The 19,696-nt window shown below is 46.5% G+C and overlaps 1 protein-coding gene across 2 annotated transcripts in view; it reads right to left on the reverse strand.

Moving 5' to 3' along the window:
• PIK3C3 (phosphatidylinositol 3-kinase catalytic subunit type 3) overlaps nucleotides 1–19,696 on the reverse strand; it is a 167,490-nt gene that overhangs the window by 114,848 nt on the left and 32,946 nt on the right. For both annotated transcript variants that reach the window (XM_018576172.1, XM_018576171.1), the window contains exons 7-10: nucleotides 11,721–11,792; nucleotides 10,720–10,824; nucleotides 7,386–7,478; nucleotides 4,333–4,518 (exon numbers count right to left, since the gene is read on the reverse strand). In XM_018576172.1, coding sequence (XP_018431674.1) covers nucleotides 4,333–4,518; nucleotides 7,386–7,478; nucleotides 10,720–10,824; nucleotides 11,721–11,792 — 456 coding nt within the window. The remainder of the gene's footprint in view (nucleotides 1–4,332; nucleotides 4,519–7,385; nucleotides 7,479–10,719; nucleotides 10,825–11,720; nucleotides 11,793–19,696) is intronic.

A 19,696-nucleotide genomic window follows, 5' to 3' on the forward strand; every position in this document is an offset into this window, starting at 1 on the left:
CCCCCCCCCCCCCCCCGATTTCCTGATTGGTCAAAAAGCTGGCTCCATGCTCCCTCGTCACCTGATGAGCCAGCTTCATGGCCAATGACTGCGTAATGACTTGCTGCCCGTCTTCCTGATTGGTCGGGAAGCTGGTCAATCAGGAAGCCAGGTGGCGAGTCAATACCCGCCCCCCTCCCCCCAGCTTTCTGATTGGCCAGAAAGCCGGTGCCATGCTTCAATGTTACCTGGTGACAAGGGAGCATGGAGACAGCTTCCTGGCTAATCAGAAAGCCTGAAAGTGAGTCATTACACTCCACCCGGCTTCCTGTTTGGCCGGGAAGCTAGCTCCATGCTCCCTCATCACTAGGGAGCATGGAGCTGGCTGACCGGTCAATCAGGAAGCCGGGTGGAGTGTAATGACTCACCGCCCAGTTTCCTGGTTGGTCAGGAAGCTGGCTAATAAGGAAGCCAGGCGGCGAGTCATTACCTGCTCCCCAGCTTCCTGATTGAACAGAAAGCCGGCTCCATGCTTCCATGTCACTTGGAAGCAGTGGGATATCCAAATGTTTTGAGAAAGCGTGCATGCTGCATGACAAATGCCCATTGTTCGGATACATTTTAATTGTCGTTAGCCTTTGTACAAGCTGTCAATGAAGGAAATATTATGCCATGAGCGTGCTTAGAATTGACATTTCTTGGCAATGACCTTTTCTATAGCTGCCAGGGAAAGAGAGTGAAGTGGAACATTATAACGTCACTCGAATGACAGCTCTGAGTCTGCTGGGGCTACTGACCTCACATCCAAGATGACGGCACCCATCAGCAGTTTCCTGGGATTTGAAGGTCTGCACAAGGGAGGCTTTCACAGGTGAGTAACATGCCTAAAATATGCTACATGCATGTATAATCGTATGGGAAGACGGATGTTGAAATGATTGGCCTGATGTGCTCTTAAAGTGTATGTCAAAACATATGCCGTACATGTCCGCATGCACATTTCTCTATGTTGTATGTTTTTAAAGATCCTTTAAGTACATAAACTACAATTTGACCTGCTAGAAGTACACTTGGCTCTTCACGCCCTGTGGTGTTTATGTTGAGGAGATGGGAGAGTTTTAGTAGTTTAGCCAAAGAAAACTGAACAGGGCTGATACCACTCAGTGTGTTGTCAGCCCTCCCCAGTTTTATTTGGCTAAACTACTAAAACTCTCCCATCTCCTCAACATAAACACTTATTCTCTAGTCCCAAGATCAGAACTTTTGGGGGAAAACCACTTTCCGAGATAACAAAGGAGATATCCACAGGACAGATCTTAATTTCTGACATCATCAACAGGTATTTTTTACCGTTTAGTAGGGATGCACCAATACCGATACTAGTATCGGTATCGATGCAGAGTATTTGGGTGAATACTCTAACTCGTTGCACACTGCCCGGCTTCCTGATTGTGATGAGAGAGCATGGAGCCGGCTTCCCGGCCAATCAGGAAGCCGGGCAGCGTGTAATGACTCCCTTCCCGGCTTCCTAATTGGCCGGGAAGCCAGCTTAAAGCTCCCTAGTCATCTCACGACGAGGGAGCATGGAGCCGGCTTCCTGGCCAATCAGGAAGCAAGGCGCCGCATCATTACACGGCGCCCGGCTTCCTGATTGGCCAGAAAGCCGGCTCAATGCTTTCTCGTCACACAGTGACAAGAAGCATAGGGACAGCTTCCCTGCTAATTGGGAAGCCAGGTGGCAAGTCATTACACGCCGCCTGGCTTCCTTAATGGGACTTCCGATATCGGTATTCGGAAACAAAAAAAACGGTACTCGATACCGGTATCGGTGCATCCCAACCGTATAGATAACATGAAACACGTTCAATGGTATATTTAACAGACCAAAAGGGAGCGAATATAATGTTCATCCTTGGGGTTTACATACATTTTAATCTAGCTGTATCATATTTTGCTTTGCCTTCAAAACATATTTGCAGGATCCTTGCAGTATCTGTACATAGGAAAACACGTCACTTTGATCCATTTAACGAAAGAGAATGTTGGACCTTCTGACTTCCTCGTAGCAGCAAAAGAATCATCTACACCAGTGTTTTTCAACCTTTTTTGTGCAGAGGCACACTTTTTTCATGAAAAAAATCACGAGGCACACCACCATTAGAAAATGTTAAAAAAATTTACCTCTGTGCCTATATTGACTATATATAAAGTAATTCTCTTGAATAGGAATCAAATAAACACAAAGAAATTATTTTATAATTACTTTATTATGAAATAATAAAGTATTTTATAATTGTTCATATTTCTGTTCAATCCATGACTTAACTTCACACTTCACACAAATATGTTTTAAATTCAAACTGTAGCACTGACGTAGCCCTGGTTAAAGTAGGGTTCAGTGGGGTCTCACTAGTCTTGGTTAAACCCCACAGAGCCCTGGTGAGACCCTACCAAGCCCTGCTTTAACCAGGGCTCTGTAGGGTCTCACCAGAGCTATGTGGGGGTCTCACCAGCCTGGTTAGACCCCTCAGAGCCCTGGTGAGATCCCACACTGCCCTGGTTAAACCCGGACTCTGTAGGGTCTCACCAGCACCAGGGCTCCGTAGGGTCTCACCGGGGCTCTATGGGGTCCCACCATGGCTATGTGCGATTTCACCAGCCTGGTGAGAACCCTCAGGGCCCTGGGAGGAGCCTATAGAGCCCTGGCAAGATCCCACAGAGCCCTGGTCTCACCACACTCCGGGGGGAAACTTCCCTTCGTTAGCCGACAGAGCCACTCGGGGAAGGGGGGAGGAGTCCGGTGACGTCGATGTCCGTGACGTCACCGGATCTCCGACGGAAGACCCGGAAGCCGGCGGAGAGGTGAGTAACTTTGATCGATCAAAATAATTTTGATCGATCAAAGAAATTAACGATTTATTGACGGCACACCAGAAAACATCTCACGGCACACTAGTGTGCCGCGGCACAGTGGTTGAAAAACACTGATCTACACGTTGGTCTCATCTAATATAAGAAATCTCTCCTGTACTTCACAAGGTGCTGCCATTGCCAAGGTCAATAGAATATTCCTTGTTACCTAATCTGCAGTCACAAATATACCATTATAAAGCTATTCTTGCCTTAAGGGGGATTTCTAAACGTCTGGTGTGATTTACACACACACTCACACTATATATATATGGTCTGATCTGAGGTATGAAGGTGCAGGAATTGGGGCTGATCTGAGGTGTGAAGGTGCAGGAATTGGGGTTGATCTGAGGTTTGAAGGTGCAGGAATTGGGGCTGATCTGAGGTGTGAAGGTGCAGGAATTGGGGCTGATCTGAGGTGTGAAGGTGCAGGAATTGGGTCTGATCTGAGGGCTGAAGGTACAAGAATTGGGGATGATCTGAGGTGTGAAGGTGCAGGAATTGGGACTGATCTGAGGTGTGAAGATGCAGGAATTGGGGATGATCTGAGGTGTGAAGGTGCAGGAATTGGGTCTGATCTGAGGTGTGAAGGTGCAGGAATTGGGGCTGATCTGAGGTATGAAGGTGCAGGAATTGGGTCTGATCTGAGGTATGAAGATGCAGGAATTGGGGATGATCTGAGGTGTGAAGGTGCAGGAATTGGGGCTGATCTGAGGTGTGAAGGTGCAGGAATTGGGTCTGATCTGAGGGCTGAAGGTACAAGAATTGGGGATGATCTGAGGTGTGAAGGTGCAGGAATTGGGACTGATCTGAGGTGTGAAGATGCAGGAATTGGGGATGATCTGAGGTGTGAAGGTGCAGGAATTGGGTCTGATCTGAGGTGTGAAGGTGCAGGAATTGGGTCTGATCTGAGGTGTGATGGATCAGGAATTGGGACTGATCTGAGGTGTAAAGGTGCAGGAATTGGGGATGACATGAGATGTGAAGCTGTTATCCAATGCTTGTAAATTATGTAAAAACCATTGCTGACCCCTGAAGTATTTCATGACAAAAGGATTCTCAGAGCACTATGGGATTTCTAGAGGCAGCACAACAGAAGCTGTTTCCTTTCAGAATCTATTACTTTCTCTGACTGAAACCATGAAGAGAGCCATACGGAAGGAGAGAAGCACTTCTCTGACTGATTCACTTGTGTGTGTGTAAAATTCTGCTTGAGATATTGAGCCCCGTAAACAAGATTATTTTTCCCAACAGGAAGAAACTGAAAAACTTGAAAAGGAACCTAAAGCTCCACCTGCTGGCTGGGTATAAATGACTACTAAACATTCACAGGCAATATTTCATAATTACCTGGCTAGCATAAAAAGGATAAAATATTAACATTTTAGTCCTGATCATAATAAAGAACAATACAAGAAGTGCTCCGAAAAACAACCAACTCACCTCATCATCAGCCTGCTCAAGGCGAGCAACGGCGTACCGTCGCACAGTAGGGTTTGTGAAGTGGGATGACAGAAGTTCAAGAGAGTCCTCCACATCCATTGGCTTCCACTTCCCCAGCAGTTCCAGGGCTTGTTTGGCCTCTTGCGGGAGATCCCAGTTGACACATTTCAGGAATTTTGTCAAAGCCTAAAAAAAAGAAAAAAGAAGAACTCAGAAAGATATTACTAGAACATTTCTACCCAAGTGACTATTTTTGGCTTGTTTTTTCAGGTGTCTAGTCACAAGATATTGAACATGCGCCTGAACTTCTGTGCTGTGAGACAAAGTGACCAGAAATAGGTAAACCTTTTGGGTCTGGCAAAACAAATAAAGCTAATCTCTGACCATCTGTATTTATATGATATTTAGAGGTGCGCCGAAATGGGAACTTTAAAACCGAAACGAAACCGCAATAAAAAAAATTGTCAGGCCGAAACCGATACCGAAAATGTTTTTTATTTTAATTTTTTCAAATTTTTTTATGTTTTATTCTTATTTATTTTTTATAAACTTTTTAATTTTTTTTATATTTATTTATGAATTCATTTTTTATTAAATATTTTTATTTTTTACATTACTTTTTTAAACAGACCCCTGATATTCCGCTTTTAAAATAGAAAAAGAGATTGAGGACACAGGGTCTATCTCTTTTTCTGCAGCCCCTGTTATCAATGAACAGGAATCCTCTATACTGAGTGTTCCTGTTCATTGATAACATGAGGACATTGTGTGTTTACTATAACTACAATTATGAATGAACAGGAGGTGATATAGATGACTTCCCATTCATTCATAATTGAGGATATAGTACACATACCATATCCTCAATTATGTACAAACACTCAGCGATCTCTGATTGCTGAGTGTTTGCACTTGCTCTCCTCTCTGACACGCTGTTACAGGAGGCTGATCGAGCAATGTATGGAGGAGATCTCAGGCTCCTGTGACAGCGCTGTCTCCGCCACACGCCGCTCTGCCGATCTGTGACAGGAGGCTGAGCGGGGTGGGAGGAGAGACGCCGGCCGCTCACAGCGCTCTCTTCCCGTAGCGCTTGGCCGGCTGTCACTTTCTCTCCTCCCCGCTGGGACACAGAACAGCGCCCAGCGTGGAGGAAAGAAACTTGGGATGCGCCGATGTATCGGCAGGAAAATGGCACTTTCGGCATTATGCCAAAAGTGCCATTTTCCGCCGATATGTTTCGGCGGACGACATATCAGGGCATCCCTAATAATAGTTTGATATTTCCATAACTCCTCCCAATAGCCAACCCACAGCTTCGATTAGGGCTCTTAAGAAGAGGAGTATTGAGTCAGAGTGCTGTGATGTTTTCTGGAAGCGATGTACAGAACTCTGCCGGCACTTCCCACCAGCCATGATCTGTCCTTATTGCATAAAGCACAGAGACCCAGTGATGAGGTCACTGGGGTCTAAAATAGAAGTATGTAGTGAAAACGGAAAGGTTTTATTTAAGTCAATAGCATTCTGATGAGGAGGGGAAGGAAGAAGAAAGGGGAAAATAAAACAACTTAAGCAGATGAACTCTTTCGCTGCCACCGGCGTAAGGCTTACGGTGGAACACAATTGCTTCCAGCTGGCCACGTCAGTATGCCTTACATCGGTGGCTTTTACTGTGCTGCCATAAGCTCATGGTCGCTGCAGCGACCATGAACTTATACCAGAACATTTCCGCCGACGGTCCCCTATAAAATAATGGCTAACAAGGCGCTGATGACAGCTATTAACAAAAAATCCGGGTGCCCCGCCATCACAGCCGCCGCCATCTGCAGCCTCTTCTCCCCGCCCGAGCCTCTCCAGGCTGGGATCTATTTTTCCACGGATCCCTGCTGCTTTCCCCTGCTTGAGAAGAACAGCGTGCATGGCCGAGTGAGTCATATCTGTGATATTAACCGATCCTCTGTACAGAGCAAACACTGGAGTGATCAGCTGAAAATATATGGTTTGTGGGGTCTTTTTAGCAACGCAGCAATAGAATATCAAAACAATGGGAAACATTGCAGAAAATGGTCTGGCCATCTGAGGTGTAAAGCGTTCCGGAGGGCTTGGATTAAACTTCAGCTTTCATGACATTATGGGGTTAATATGTGAAGAAATATCCACCCCTCCTCCCATGCCAAGGTCCTAGGTGTCATCCTTGAGTCGGACCTCACCTTTCTTCCCCACATCCAATCACTATCCAAATCCTGCCCCCTTCACCTTCGTAACATCTCACCAATGAAACCGCAAAATTACTCATCCACTCCCCTGTTATATCTCGTCTTGTCTATTGCAACTCCCTCCTCATTGGCCTTCCACTACACAGGCTCCTCCCCCCTTCAGTCTATCATGAATGCAGCTGCCAGACTCATTCACCTAACCAACTGCTCAGTGTCTGCAACCCCCCTCTGCCGATCCCTGCACTGGCTTCCACTCGCCCAAAGGATAAAATATTAACAAATTGCTTACAATGCCATCCACAACTCTGCCCCCGGATATATCTCAGACCTGGTCTCAAAGTATCACCCTAAGCACCGGCTCCACTCATCCCAAGACCTCCTGCTTTCCAGCTCCCTTGTCAACTCCTCCCATGCTCGCCTCCAGGACTTATGTAGAGTGTCTCCCATCCTCTGGAACTCTTTACCCCAACCTGTCCGTCTGTCTCCCACCTTGACTGCCTTTAGGCATTCCCTAAAGACTCATCCCTTCAGGGAAACCTATCCCACCTCAACCTAACCGCTCAACTATCACGTTCTCAAACAATTCATCCCCACACAGCTACCTGCTCCTGAATCACTTTTCCCTCCCTTTTAGATTGTAAGCCCTCAGGGGCAGGGCCATCCTTAGCATCTTGTCTTGAATTGTATTGTATTGTGATTGTAATGTCTTCCTTATATTGTAAGGTGCTGCGTAAATTGTTGGCGCTATATAAATCCTGTATAATAATAATAATAATTAATTCTTGTGCTTCTGAGTTTAGATTTTTACACTTGAGTTCCAGTTTCTAGAGTTAAAGTCACCTTTTCTTGGCTTGTGAGGTAGGATCTGAACTTCCACACCAAATCCTGCTCCTCTGATGTCAGCTGCTTGGTTGGAGGATAACTGACAATGATCTGTAAAAAAAAAAAAACAATGCATCACTTCCCATTAGGATTTAGCAAAGGCAAATTCCTGGTCTGGTCTGCAGCAGCGTGCACCGCTATTAATGGAGAACTCCGGTCAGATAGAACAACACAAATCAATGTAACTCAGGATTCCTTATCTCATGTACTTTCTATTTAACAAAACTGACATTCCTGAAGCAGCTGAGACTTCTGCAGGAGAGACCGCAACCTAAATGACTTCTCTGTTCCAGTGCTGAAAGGGATTTTTAATGCATAAAAGAGAGATTGGACTGGAAATGCAAATTTATAGGACAATTCAGGAGTCTGGAACACGGACGAAAAAGAGGCAGAAATATTTTTGTGTGCACCATCGTCCTAGCCGGTGGCCAGTGTCAGTCTTTTAAATTCCAACTGAGGGCTAGTTCACACCAGCACCAGTGCGTTCCGGCCCGATTCTGGACGGAATGCACTGGATCGCATCCCAGCCGGCTCACTGTGTTTTGGGGAGGGACGGAGCGTGGCGGTGCATTGAAGTCACAGCCACGCTGTTACGGTACTAGCCCACAGGCAAGCAGGTGACACGGGATCCCCCAGGGAGTGGAATCTAAGGGCCAGCCGATGTTCTGCCAGGGACCCCTCACGGGAGTTTGGACTTAGCTGCGTGCTGACCGCAGGTCACGACCCCTAGGTTCACCCTGCCTGTGTGGAGAGTACCCGAAGACACAGTGCAAGCAGAGATGGATGGATGGAGCAAATGGAGATCCAGATAACGAGCCAAGGTCAGGGCAGGCAGCACACAAAGGTAATCAGGAGCAAAAGCCGAGCCGGTACACAAGAGATCAGTCCATGAGAAGTCAGGTTAGGAATAATTGCACGGAAGGGGCTCAGGAACAAGTGCTGCTCAAGTAACCAGAAGCTGGTCTCAGAGGGATTTAAATAGCGAGACAGATAGGAGGCAGGACAGGAAGTAGCAGGGAGGAAGGTAAATTAACCCTCAGGTGAAGAGGGCGACACTCATAGCTGCTAACACAGTGCAGTAAGAGGAGAGCACATGCTAATGGAAACAAAGGTGCCAGCAGATCCACAGCAGCAAACATGTAAAACGAATGCAAAGCAGAGAAGCGCAGATCAGCTCTGCAGCTGATCTGTGACACACACCCTCCGGCCGCAGTGCGATCGGCCCCACCGGAACACGTGGCACTTCAAAGCCTGCATTTCGGTCTGCTGCGGTAAGAAGAAATTGTGCATGCAGCATTTTTTCGGAGCGGCCGATCGCACTGCTGAGCCAATTACCTCAATGCACTGTCACGCCACCTCCTGCCCCAAAACAAAGCGAGGCGGCCGGAGTGCAATCCAGTACGTTCCGGCCAAAATTGGGCCGGAACACACTGGGGCTGGTGTGAACTAGCCCTTAGGTGTGAAGTGTGACAGGTTGGCTCCTCCGTCTCGCAGAGACACAGGTCCCTATCTATACAGAGTGGCTTTGTGGTTAGCATTCTCAGGGTCCTCGATTTGAATCCTGGCCTAGACACTATCTGCATGGAGTTATCATTTTTTCTCTGCTTCCATGGGTTCCCTCTGGTTTTTCTCGCACCTTTCTGCATTTTTTTCACTGTGTACTGGATTCCACGGCAGGCCACTGCGCTGCTGGATGGATTTTACACATTGTATACGAACAATAAAATAAAAAAAAAAAAGTGAACAGTGACAGCTGTGCGGATGTAGCAGCTTTAGATAAAACTCTTAGGGCCCGATCACAGTAGCCAACACCGGGACCGGCAACAGCACGCCGCCTTCCAGGACCTCGTCCAGTCCTGTGAGTACTCCTCCGCCAGCCCGGTACTGTCTGCCGCCGGGACTATCCTGTACTAACACTGCATCATCCCCCAAAAAATAAGACCTAGTGTCTTATTACGTGGGAAAAATAATATAAGACAGTGTCTTATTTTCGGGGAAACACGGTATTATGTTGTGACAGCTCCGGCAGTGTGCGTTGTATCACACTGAACTGGTTCACTTCATTAGGATTCTAGCTCAGACACTATCTGCGTGGAGCTCATTTTTTCCTACTTGAGATACCGGAGGGGAGCACCTACCTACTTATAGACCAATATTTCAACCAGACGTTCCTGTGGTGCTCTAATCCACCCAACTGCTAGTAATGTGATGAACTAGGAACCTATGAAGCTTTTCAATTTATAAGGCCAGAGAACAGTTCCCAAACACGCCCCCTATAGGTGCCTTGATGTCTCTCGCATACAGAAAGCATCATGTATCAGCACTAAAATTCCTAAGAGTCACCAAATCCTCCCTCCGAAGTTTGAGTGTCATTAGCAGTAACAGTAAGAGAGGACGTTAACGAGACCCTGTCACCAACGTAACACAATTTGCAGGTAGAAGCACAGAAAAATTAAGTCATTTAAATGCTTACCTGCAGCTTTTTCCTTTCCGTAAATTATTTTTTAATTCACTTGCAATGTACTTCTGAACTTGCTAGAAAAATGAGTACCCCAGGAACAGTCAATTGACTAGCACAGCCCCCTCCTCCTTGTATGTCAAAGCCCTCTCCTCTTCTGAGAGTGTCTAATTACTGGCTGGCCCAGCTTATCCACCCTTTGCCTTACCTCTAATGACTGTGCTGGCCCAGCCCCTCCACCCCTTGCTTCCCCTCCCTACATAACCTTTGATGTAGCTGCTAGGAGAGGAGGGAAGGGGAAATCTATAGATCAGAGGTAGGCAATCTCAGCATGCCAGCTGTTGTGGAATTACAATTGCTGAGATGCACTGCAAGGCCCTCATTGCCACAGCCATAATGAGATTTGTAGTTTCCCCACACCTGGAGTGCTGACGTTACCTACTGCGCTATAGAGGGTCACATCAGTGACAGTTTTGAGGCTGGTGGGGCTGCTGACATCACTTTCAAGATGGCGGCACTCAGCAGCAGTCTCAAGGCTTTTTGATGTCTACACAAGGGAGGTTTTTGTAGGTAAATAACATGATGAAAATATGTTCAGTGCATATGTACTCTTGATTGAAGATTGTTATTGAAACAAAAGGTCTGCCTACAGAATCTCCTTCCAATCAAGACATTATACTTTTAGCTACATCAGGAAGAGGGCTGGTATGTCGTCTACGTACCCTGTAAAAAGCTCTGGAAACTTCCATGGCAATGCACAGTGTGCAACATTGATATATTTGTTGTAGGCACAGAGAATTGTAAAGGGAAGAATGAAACATCGACGTGACTTACATTGAGCTGATCCCTGGTGGCAGCGTTTGGCTTCAAGTCATGGTCTGACGGGCCGCTTCTCAGGCTCCTGGCAAGTTTGTGATGTTTGCTCTCCACTAGGTTTTCCTAGAAGATAAAATGAGGAATGTTTGTAAGAAAGTGATATTGAGGAAAGCCGGGAAGAACCGTCTGCGTCCGAACCGGCCACACATAATGACTTCAAGATAGCAACCAACCCTTCTGTGAAACAAATGTGTCTGAGGGAGCAAAGTCCTCTAACACTCATATACATGTAGAAAATGTGACAAAAAATAAATCTGCAGACAAAATCAAAACACTGCGCCGGCAGATTTTGGTTCAAGAGAGTATTAATCAATGATGTTCAAGAGTGCGGGGCGATAATGGGGCAGCTCTCACCAGGTTCAGAATAACCTCAACACTGCAAGACAAGACACAGAGAGCGCCTCCATCGCATAAAAACTTTTTAATAAACAAATAAAAAAATGGTATAAAAGGTACTCACAAAGGACGAATAAAAACAGGCATAAAAGGGTCAGAACGAAAGGTGCATATCCACCGGCTGTTTGTCTTCCCTGGTAGTGAAGTGGTTTACGCGTTTCAGAGGTCACGCCTCCTTCCTCAGAACCAATTGGGAAGGAGGCAATTGGTTCTGAGGATTGGTGCATCCCTAGTCACCAGCTGATCTTTCCCAATTACTAACTTATCATGCCCTGTTCTGCACTGTGTGGAGGTGGCCATCTAGATAGAGGCAAGGCTTTGCTTCCTCATGTCAGAACCTCCAGCAAGGAGAACAGTGAGCAGCTCAGTAGTGACATCACCAAATCCAACTTCAAATCCCCTGAGACTAGCAGTCAGAGGCAGCAGTGGCTGAGATCTCACACTGCAGATATGCAGCTATGAGTCTGTAGGCACACTCACATATCAGGAAGTATGTTTCCTATAACATGGTAAATGTTCACTTTTTGTGTACAGGTCCACTATAAAGGGTAATGGGAACTTACCATAGACATCTGAGGGTCAGGCACTCGCACAATCTCCGCACTGCTGCTGATTGGACTGGACTCATCCCCATCCTGCAAGATATTGTCGGTTAAAGCAGATTCCAAATTCCAAGAATATCTTCATTAATAAATACAGTATACAAAAAACAATTCACTTTTATGACTCCATTATATTCCGTTTACATCTGAGATCATTTACTCCCAAAAATGTTTGCCGTCGTAGTGTCTGCTCATTCTCTCTTAATGGCACACTACCTAAAGTCATCAGGCTTCTACTCATCAGATACACTATATTGCCAAAAGTATTGGGACACCCTCCATATCATTGGATTCAGGTATTCAGTGACATTTACTTGCTACTAAATATTCCGCGGTCACCTGTTTTATAACAAAGTGGAAGCAACTGGGAACAACAGCAACTCAGCCACAAAGTGGTAGGCCACGTAAAATGACAGAGCGGGGTCAGCGCATGCTGAAGCGCACAGTGCGCAGAAGTCGCCAACTGTCTGCAGAGTCAATAGCTACAGACCTCCAAACTTCATGTGGCCTTCAGTTTGGCACAACAACAGTGCGTAGAGAGCTTCATGGAATGGGTTTCAATGGCCGAGCAGCTGCATCCAAGCCTTACATCACCAAGTGCAATGCAAAGCGTGGGATGCCGTGGTGTAAAGCACGCCGCCACTGGACACTGAAGTGGAGACGTGTTCTCTGGAGTGACGAATCACACTTATCTGTCTGGCAATCCGATGGACGTGTCTGGGTTTGGCAGTTGCCAGGAGAACAATACTTGCCTGACTGCATTGTGCCAAGTGTAAAGTTTGGTGGAGGGGGGATTATGGTGTGGGGTTGTTTTTTCAGGGGTTAGGCTTGGCCCCTTAGTTAGTGAAGGGAACTCTTAAGGCATCAGCACACCAAGACATTTTGGACAATTTCATGATCCCAACTTTGTGGGAACAGTTTCTGGACGGTCCCTTACTGTTCCAACATGACTGCCCACAAATGTGCACAAAGCAAGGTCCATAAAGACATGGATGGGGGAGTTTGGGGTGGAGGAACTTGACTGGCCTGCACAGAGTCCTGACCTCAACCCGATAGAACACCTTTGGGATGAATTAGAGCGGAGACTGCGAGCCTGGCCTTCTCCTCCAACATCAGTACCTGACCTCACAAATGGTCCAACATTCCCATAGACACACTCCTAAACCTTGTGGATGCCTTCCCAGAAGAGTTAATGCTGTTATAGCCGCAATAGGCTGAGCCAACCCAATACTGAACCCTACGGACTAAGACTGGGATGCCATTAAAGTTCATGTGCGTGTAAAGGCGTCCCAATACTTTTGGCAATATAGTGTATTTTCTGGATAACTTTTATTCTGCAGGTCAGAGATTACAAACTCGGCTGAAACTGAATTACCTCCATTTATATTGTACAGCGCGGTGCAGACTGCTGGCGCTATATAAATCCTGTATAGTAATAAAAGAACCAGACAGTGATGGGCATTTCTGAGACTTTGACACTCAAATGTTATAGAAATTTAGCCTTACATCTCAGGGAGAACTGTGTGTGCTGCCATGTATGTGTATTCTCTCCCTGTCAGAGCACAACTGTCAATTGAGTGTCAGGCTGTACGCCCCCCTCTCCCCCTCATGAGATTACAGATGAGATTTCGCAGCAATGCTCTGCTATTGACAAGGCAATCCCAGTGTGCATTGCTTTGGCAAACTGAAGTCATTTGCATTTTTCAAAACAGGAAGTGAATGCTCTCCAAGTGTAAGTATTTCACAATCACAGCATTTTACACCTGACACGTCTATGTTATTATTAATCATCATACACAGAGGGATGCATTGGTAGAATTAGATTTTTGAGTGTAAAAGTTCCTCTTTAGCCCTTGCAGTGGGGGGTAGCCCCACTGCAAGGGTTAACAACATCTTCCCTGGAGTTCTTCTTCAACCACCAAACACACCTCAGCTTCAGTTTGGGCCAGCACAGTCATTAGAGGTAAGGCAAAGGGTGGATAAGCTGGGCCAGCCAGTAATTAGACACTCTCAGAAGAGGAGAGGGCTTTGACATACAAGGAGGAGGGGGCTGTGCTAGTCAATTGACTGTTCCTGGGGTACTCATTTTTCTAGCAAGTTCAGAAGTACATTGCAAGTGAATTAAAAAATAATTTACGGAAAGGAAAAAGCTGCAGGTAAGCATTTAAATGACTTAATTTTTCTGTGCTTCTATCACGAAGACCAATCGTGATATGGACGTGGACAGGGCTTGACTTTCTGAGCTTAAGTCAGGATTTCCATCATTTATGGGCCTAGCTCTAGAAGCTATACAAAAGGTAAACCCGGGCCCTTCTAGGTGCCCACTTTTCAGCGCTGCCAGCGGCTTAAAAAAATGTAACATCAGTGGAGATGCGCTTTAAAGCCAATAAAAAAAAAAAAGTCAAAACTTCAATTTCTGGAGAAAAAGAGTTTCAAAATGTGAACGGTACAGCGAGCGGCGCGAGATATCCGAGCAGCCGAGGCGCTGGGTCAGTGGCGCCTCATTTTTATGCTGAGCTCAGAGATAAAGTGGGATGCAATATAATGTAGGTCAGATGTTCCCGTGTCCTATCTCAATATAATCGCTAATAAGATTCTGCACAAGCGCGGAGGAAAAAGATGATAACCGCCGGCACGAGGACACATTCACACTTTGACGACGGCCACCAAACAATTTCAATTAACAGGAAAGTTTTTCATTCTATTTTTTTCAATACCCTTTAAAGCAAATATGTCATGAGAGAGACACACGGGCCGGCGATGCGGAATGTCTGAAAATGCATTGGAAATGCCTGGAGAAACGCATCTGGACTCAATACACTACTAAGGGGATGATGTAAAATGTTCCGCCCAGTTGGGCACATGCAGCTCTATGCTTCTCGGCTCAATCTAGTGGCAGGCATGCCGTTCTATGCTCCTTGGCTCCATCTAGTGACAGGCATGCCTTTCTATGCTCCTTGGCTAAATCTAGTGGCAGGCATGTCGTTCTATGCTCCTTGGCTCCATCTAGTGACAGGCATGCCTTTCTATGCTCCTTGGCTTCATCTAGAGACATGCATGCAGTCTATGCTCCTTGGCTCCATCTTGTGGCAGGCATGCCGTTCTATGCACCTTGGCTCCATCTAGTGGCAGGCATGTCGCTTTATGCTCCTCGGTTCCATCTTGTGGCAGGCATGTCGCTCTATGCTCCTCGGTTCCATCTAGTGGCAGGCATGTCGCTCTATGCTCCTTGGCTCCATCTTGTGGCAGGCATGCCATTCTATGCTCCTTGGCTCCATCTAGAGTACCGCAGCCGGGACGGATCCCAGCATTACTGTCGAGATCCACCCAGCTACGTGAATGACAGCTGGCTCTGCCTATCTAGAGGCAGAGCTAGCTGTGCCCGCCCCCTCCCCTGTCCATTCCTCCACTCAGCACTGGAGGATCGGAGAGGGGAATCCCTGCGGGCAGCAGTGACTGACAGTCACCGCTCTCTACAGTGAGACGTTCAAGAAGTGAGCGGATCGGCGGGCATGTTTCTGCTCACTTCCCAATCGATAGAGCCGACCTGCGACAGCTTCTTTGTCACAGGTCGGCTCTAACTATGAGGAAGAGTGTAAATCACTCACCTCATAGATCTCATTTAATAATCGGCTAACTAATCGATTTTGAACATAATCGTTAAGGGAGGAGTCACTGCTCTGACTCATTCACTTCTATATAAATTCCAGCTTGAGCTATTGTGCTCTATAAAACAAAAAAAACTGTTTACAAGGTACAGAAACAGGAAAACATCAAACAAAAATCTGATTTTACCCAAGTGAAAAATGAATCCTGACTGTAATCAGTAAAGACAGAAATGATGTTTAAATTTCTTATTGCATTCCCTCTAAACGTTGCCTCTCGGGAAAACAACTCTAAAGTTGACCGGCATGAATCTTCTTCACTTTCCCTTTCAGCCATTAAACTGCAATTCCCCATTAATAACAAGAAAAATAAATGTATTACCACCGGTGTGTTGTCATTAATAAGCTGTGCGCCGCGGCTCTCAGCGGAAAGCCATTCATGCCCCGCTGCCCATGATTAGTGACTGTGTGACGCTGCTCCCTAATCAGTGAGAACACTGCAGGGTATTCCATTATATCGGAGATTTATAGGAGGAAAGTAATGAGAGCCTGGCGTGTGACAATGAACATCAGTACAACCAGAATAGATAAACCCAGCATATTGAAAGCTTATATCGGAGACAAATGGGGAGATGATGGAAGTGTCAAAAGAAGGTGAAGAAGTGTTTTGAAATGTTCATTTATAAGTTCCTTCATCAAATTAAAGTGAGCTGGTTCCTTATTGGAATTCTCTAGTGCTGCTCTGTGTATCTGGGTATTTCTTGCACTTGCCATCAGACGCTCACCAACCCTCTAAGCCCAAATGTCTCCCATCGCTACAATGAGAAAGTTAGTAGCTGGAGTACCAGAGCCGACTTCTATGGATTGTCCAACCAAAAGGGCATGAATAGCGAGTTCATCTTCTACTCTACGATCTCTGCTTCATCAGCTTCTTTGGGGGTCCCCAGGTGACATAAGGGGTCTTAGAGACCACTAATGTCTCCATAAAGAGGACCTGTCAGTGTGCCTGTGCTATCACATAGGGGGATTGTTATCCCCCTATGTGATAGCAATAACAATAAGTGAAAAAAAAAAAAACAATAAGTGAAAAAAAAAACAAAAAACATTAAAACAAAAAAATAAGTCACATATAAAGAAATTTAAAAAAAAAAATGTTTAAGTCCCAAAAATGCCAATTCAGCTTCTAAACAACCTAATGATGCAGAATCAGTGTGCATCAAAAGCAGTGTGTAACCAGAGACACAGTTTTAAAAACTGTTGGGCACTGCCATCTTGCTTCACCCAGCATAGAGTATGTGAGGCCAGGCTGTGAGCCATAACCAGCACACCAAAAAGACACCTCTGCCGCTATTGTGACTTCATGTGTCGGTGCTCTTTCCATATGTCAAGGACCAGGGGAATGGTTCAAAGTGGAGATGAGGGATTAGCTGCTAATTAATTTTTTTGGAGAAAAGGTTGACATCACCATGTCAGAAACCATTTACTCTGCTTAGGCTTCGTGTTTTTGGGAAGACGGAGCGTGTTTGAGACAGCTGATGGAGCCGATTATGAAGGTACCACTAAGTTCACATGGAAGGGGAATATAAAGCTTTAAGCTAAGGGAGAAGAGAAGCGATTTGGTTAAACAGGCCGCCGCTGCTCAACTGCAAGCGCGGAGACATTTATCTAGTCATGAATGACAAGTAATCTTCCCGCGCGAGGCATGTCATCGCTGGCAGGTGACAAGGGACACTCTGCAATTCACTGCTACAGATTGGATGGGTGATCTTTCTACTGTTATTGAAAACGAAACGCATCCCAGCAGACGGGCGGCTGACTATCGAGGCGGGCAGGAAATGGCTCGGGAAATTGTTATTTAAAAGCAGCTTCATTACGTCAATATTATCCCAGCCGGGTGCATAGACCCCATATGGGGTGCTATAGGGGAAACTAAATTATACCCATTTCCACAGCAGGGAGATTGTTCTTTCCATCCACAGAATTCAAAGTAAACAGAAATCGGAGTCTCAATTTGCATTACATTGCCTTAAAGGAGAACTATGGGGTCAGGGCTTTTCCCCATAGTTCTCCTAAGGGTAACGGGAGGACACAAACTAGCGTCCTCTCGTCACCCAAAGCTCAGTATATCGCGAGCTACAGCTCGTGGTATACTGAGACGCCGCAGCCGGGACGGATCCCGACATTACTGTCGAGATCCACCCAGCTGCGGGATTGACAGCTGGCTCTACCTATCTAGAGGCAGAGCCAGCTGTACCCGCCCCCTCCCCCGTCTGTTGCGCCAGTCAGCTCTGGAGGATCGGACAGAGGAGGGGGGAATCCCTGTAGGGAGCCGTGAGTGACAGTCATGGCTCTCTGCAGGGATAGATCGAGAAGTGAGCGAATGCCTGTATGTGTTCCATCACTTCCCGATCTATGGAGCCGACCTGCGACAGTTTCATTGTCACAGGTCGGCTAGAACTATGAGGCTAAGTCATTTTCACTCGCCTCATAATTCTCCTTTAAAGCCTTGGTTCTCAACCCTGTTTAGCCGCATGCCTTCCACTTTTCTAGGTGAGAGGCTCCTCTGTCTCCCCATAGCACAGCACTGTCAGTTCTCTCACCAAGCAGCCATTCAAAATATGCTGTCCGGCGCTAAGTGTCATCTTGATGTGGGATGAGATGGGGCTATGGCCGCTAGGGAGCTCCATCCATACGCGCTTTGCTTACAGCTCCCTCACATGTCCTATAGAGGTGCCTGGACCAGAGGAGCATCACATTATGGCTCCCGGCACCTCTACAGGGCACGGGATCTGTACAAGCATTGCACATATGGATGGAGCTACGTCACAGCACAGCAGCCCACACCGGACCCCAGGCTGAGGATCCACTCCAGTTCTCCTAAGATAGGGAGACTGGGTGGACCTTAAAAAAAAATTAACATTTTTTTGGAGTGTGTATGTGTGTGTGAGAATGTCTGTGAATGTGCGAGATTGTATCTGTGGTTGTGTATGTATGTCAGTGTTTTTGAGGGCCCGTTCACACTAGTACAGTGTGATAATCGCATAATACTGTGCAATTAACACACTGTACCACACTAACACACTGTACCACACTCCACAACTCTCCCCCTCAGTGTCCTTGCGTGTCACTAATCTACTAAATGACATATCAGTCTGGATGTCACAACATTTCTTAAAACTCAATCTTTCAAAAACTGAGCTCATGATATTTCCTCCACCCCCTGCACCTTCCCCCAACATTTCGGTTGAGAATGATAACACAACTATCCAAACCTCCCCCCATGCCAAGGTCCTAGGTGTCATCCTTGACTCGAACCTCACCATTCTCTTGGCCTCTTACTACACAGGCTCCTCCCCCCTTCAGTCTATCATGAATGCAGCTGCCAGACTCATTCACCTTTAGGCCCCATTCACAGTGCGAGATTCGCAAATCACGCGTTTGTCGCGCGATTTGCATTTTGCGCGATATCGCGCAAATGCTTGCATTGAGCAAGCTTGAATCGCGGCTAAATCCGCTCCAAAAAGGGTCCTGCTGTAGCGACGCACAACCCGCGACAGCAGGACCCTTTGCCCCATTGAGAAGCATTGGAGAGCGATATCGCGCGGTAAATTGCCGCGATATCGCGGGAATTACCGTGCGATAAATCGCTAAGTGTGAACGGGGCCTAATAACCGCTCAGTGTCTGCATCCCCCCTCTGCCAATCCCTACACTGGCTTCCACTCGCCCAGAGGATAAAATTCAAAATATTAACAGTCACCTATAAAGCCATCCACAACTCCGCCGCCGGATACATCTCAGACCTTGTCTCAAAGTATCACCCTAACCGTCCCCTCCGCTCTTTCCTAGACCTCCTGCTTTCCAGCTCCCTTGTCCACTCCTCCCATACTCGCCTCCAGGACTTCTCTAGAGTCTCTCCCATCCTCTGGAACTCTTTACCCCAACCTGTCCGTCTATCTCCCACCTTGACTGCCTTTAGGCGTTCCCTAAAGACTCATCTCTTCAGGGAAGCCTATCCCACCTCAACCTAACCACTGAACCATCACGTTCTCAAACAATTCATCCCCTCACAGCTACCTCCTCATGTATCATTTCCCCCTCCTCTTTTAGATTGTAAGCCCTCAGGGGCAGGGCCCTCCTTACCATCTTGTCTTGAATTGTATTGTGATTGTTATGTCTTCCTTATATTGTAAAGCGCTGCGCAAACTGTTGGCGCTATATAAATACTATGTAATAATCATAATAATATTAATATTGCCCCTACCGTGCATTCTGGTGTGGGAGGTGTGTTGTGTTGCCACCCACAGCTTGTACGTCCGCACCAGAATGTGTGG

Source organism: Nanorana parkeri, unplaced genomic scaffold (assembly GCF_000935625.1).
Source record: "Nanorana parkeri isolate BGI_ZX_2015 unplaced genomic scaffold, ASM93562v1 scaffold58, whole genome shotgun sequence".
Taxonomy (NCBI): domain Eukaryota; kingdom Metazoa; phylum Chordata; class Amphibia; order Anura; family Dicroglossidae; genus Nanorana; species Nanorana parkeri.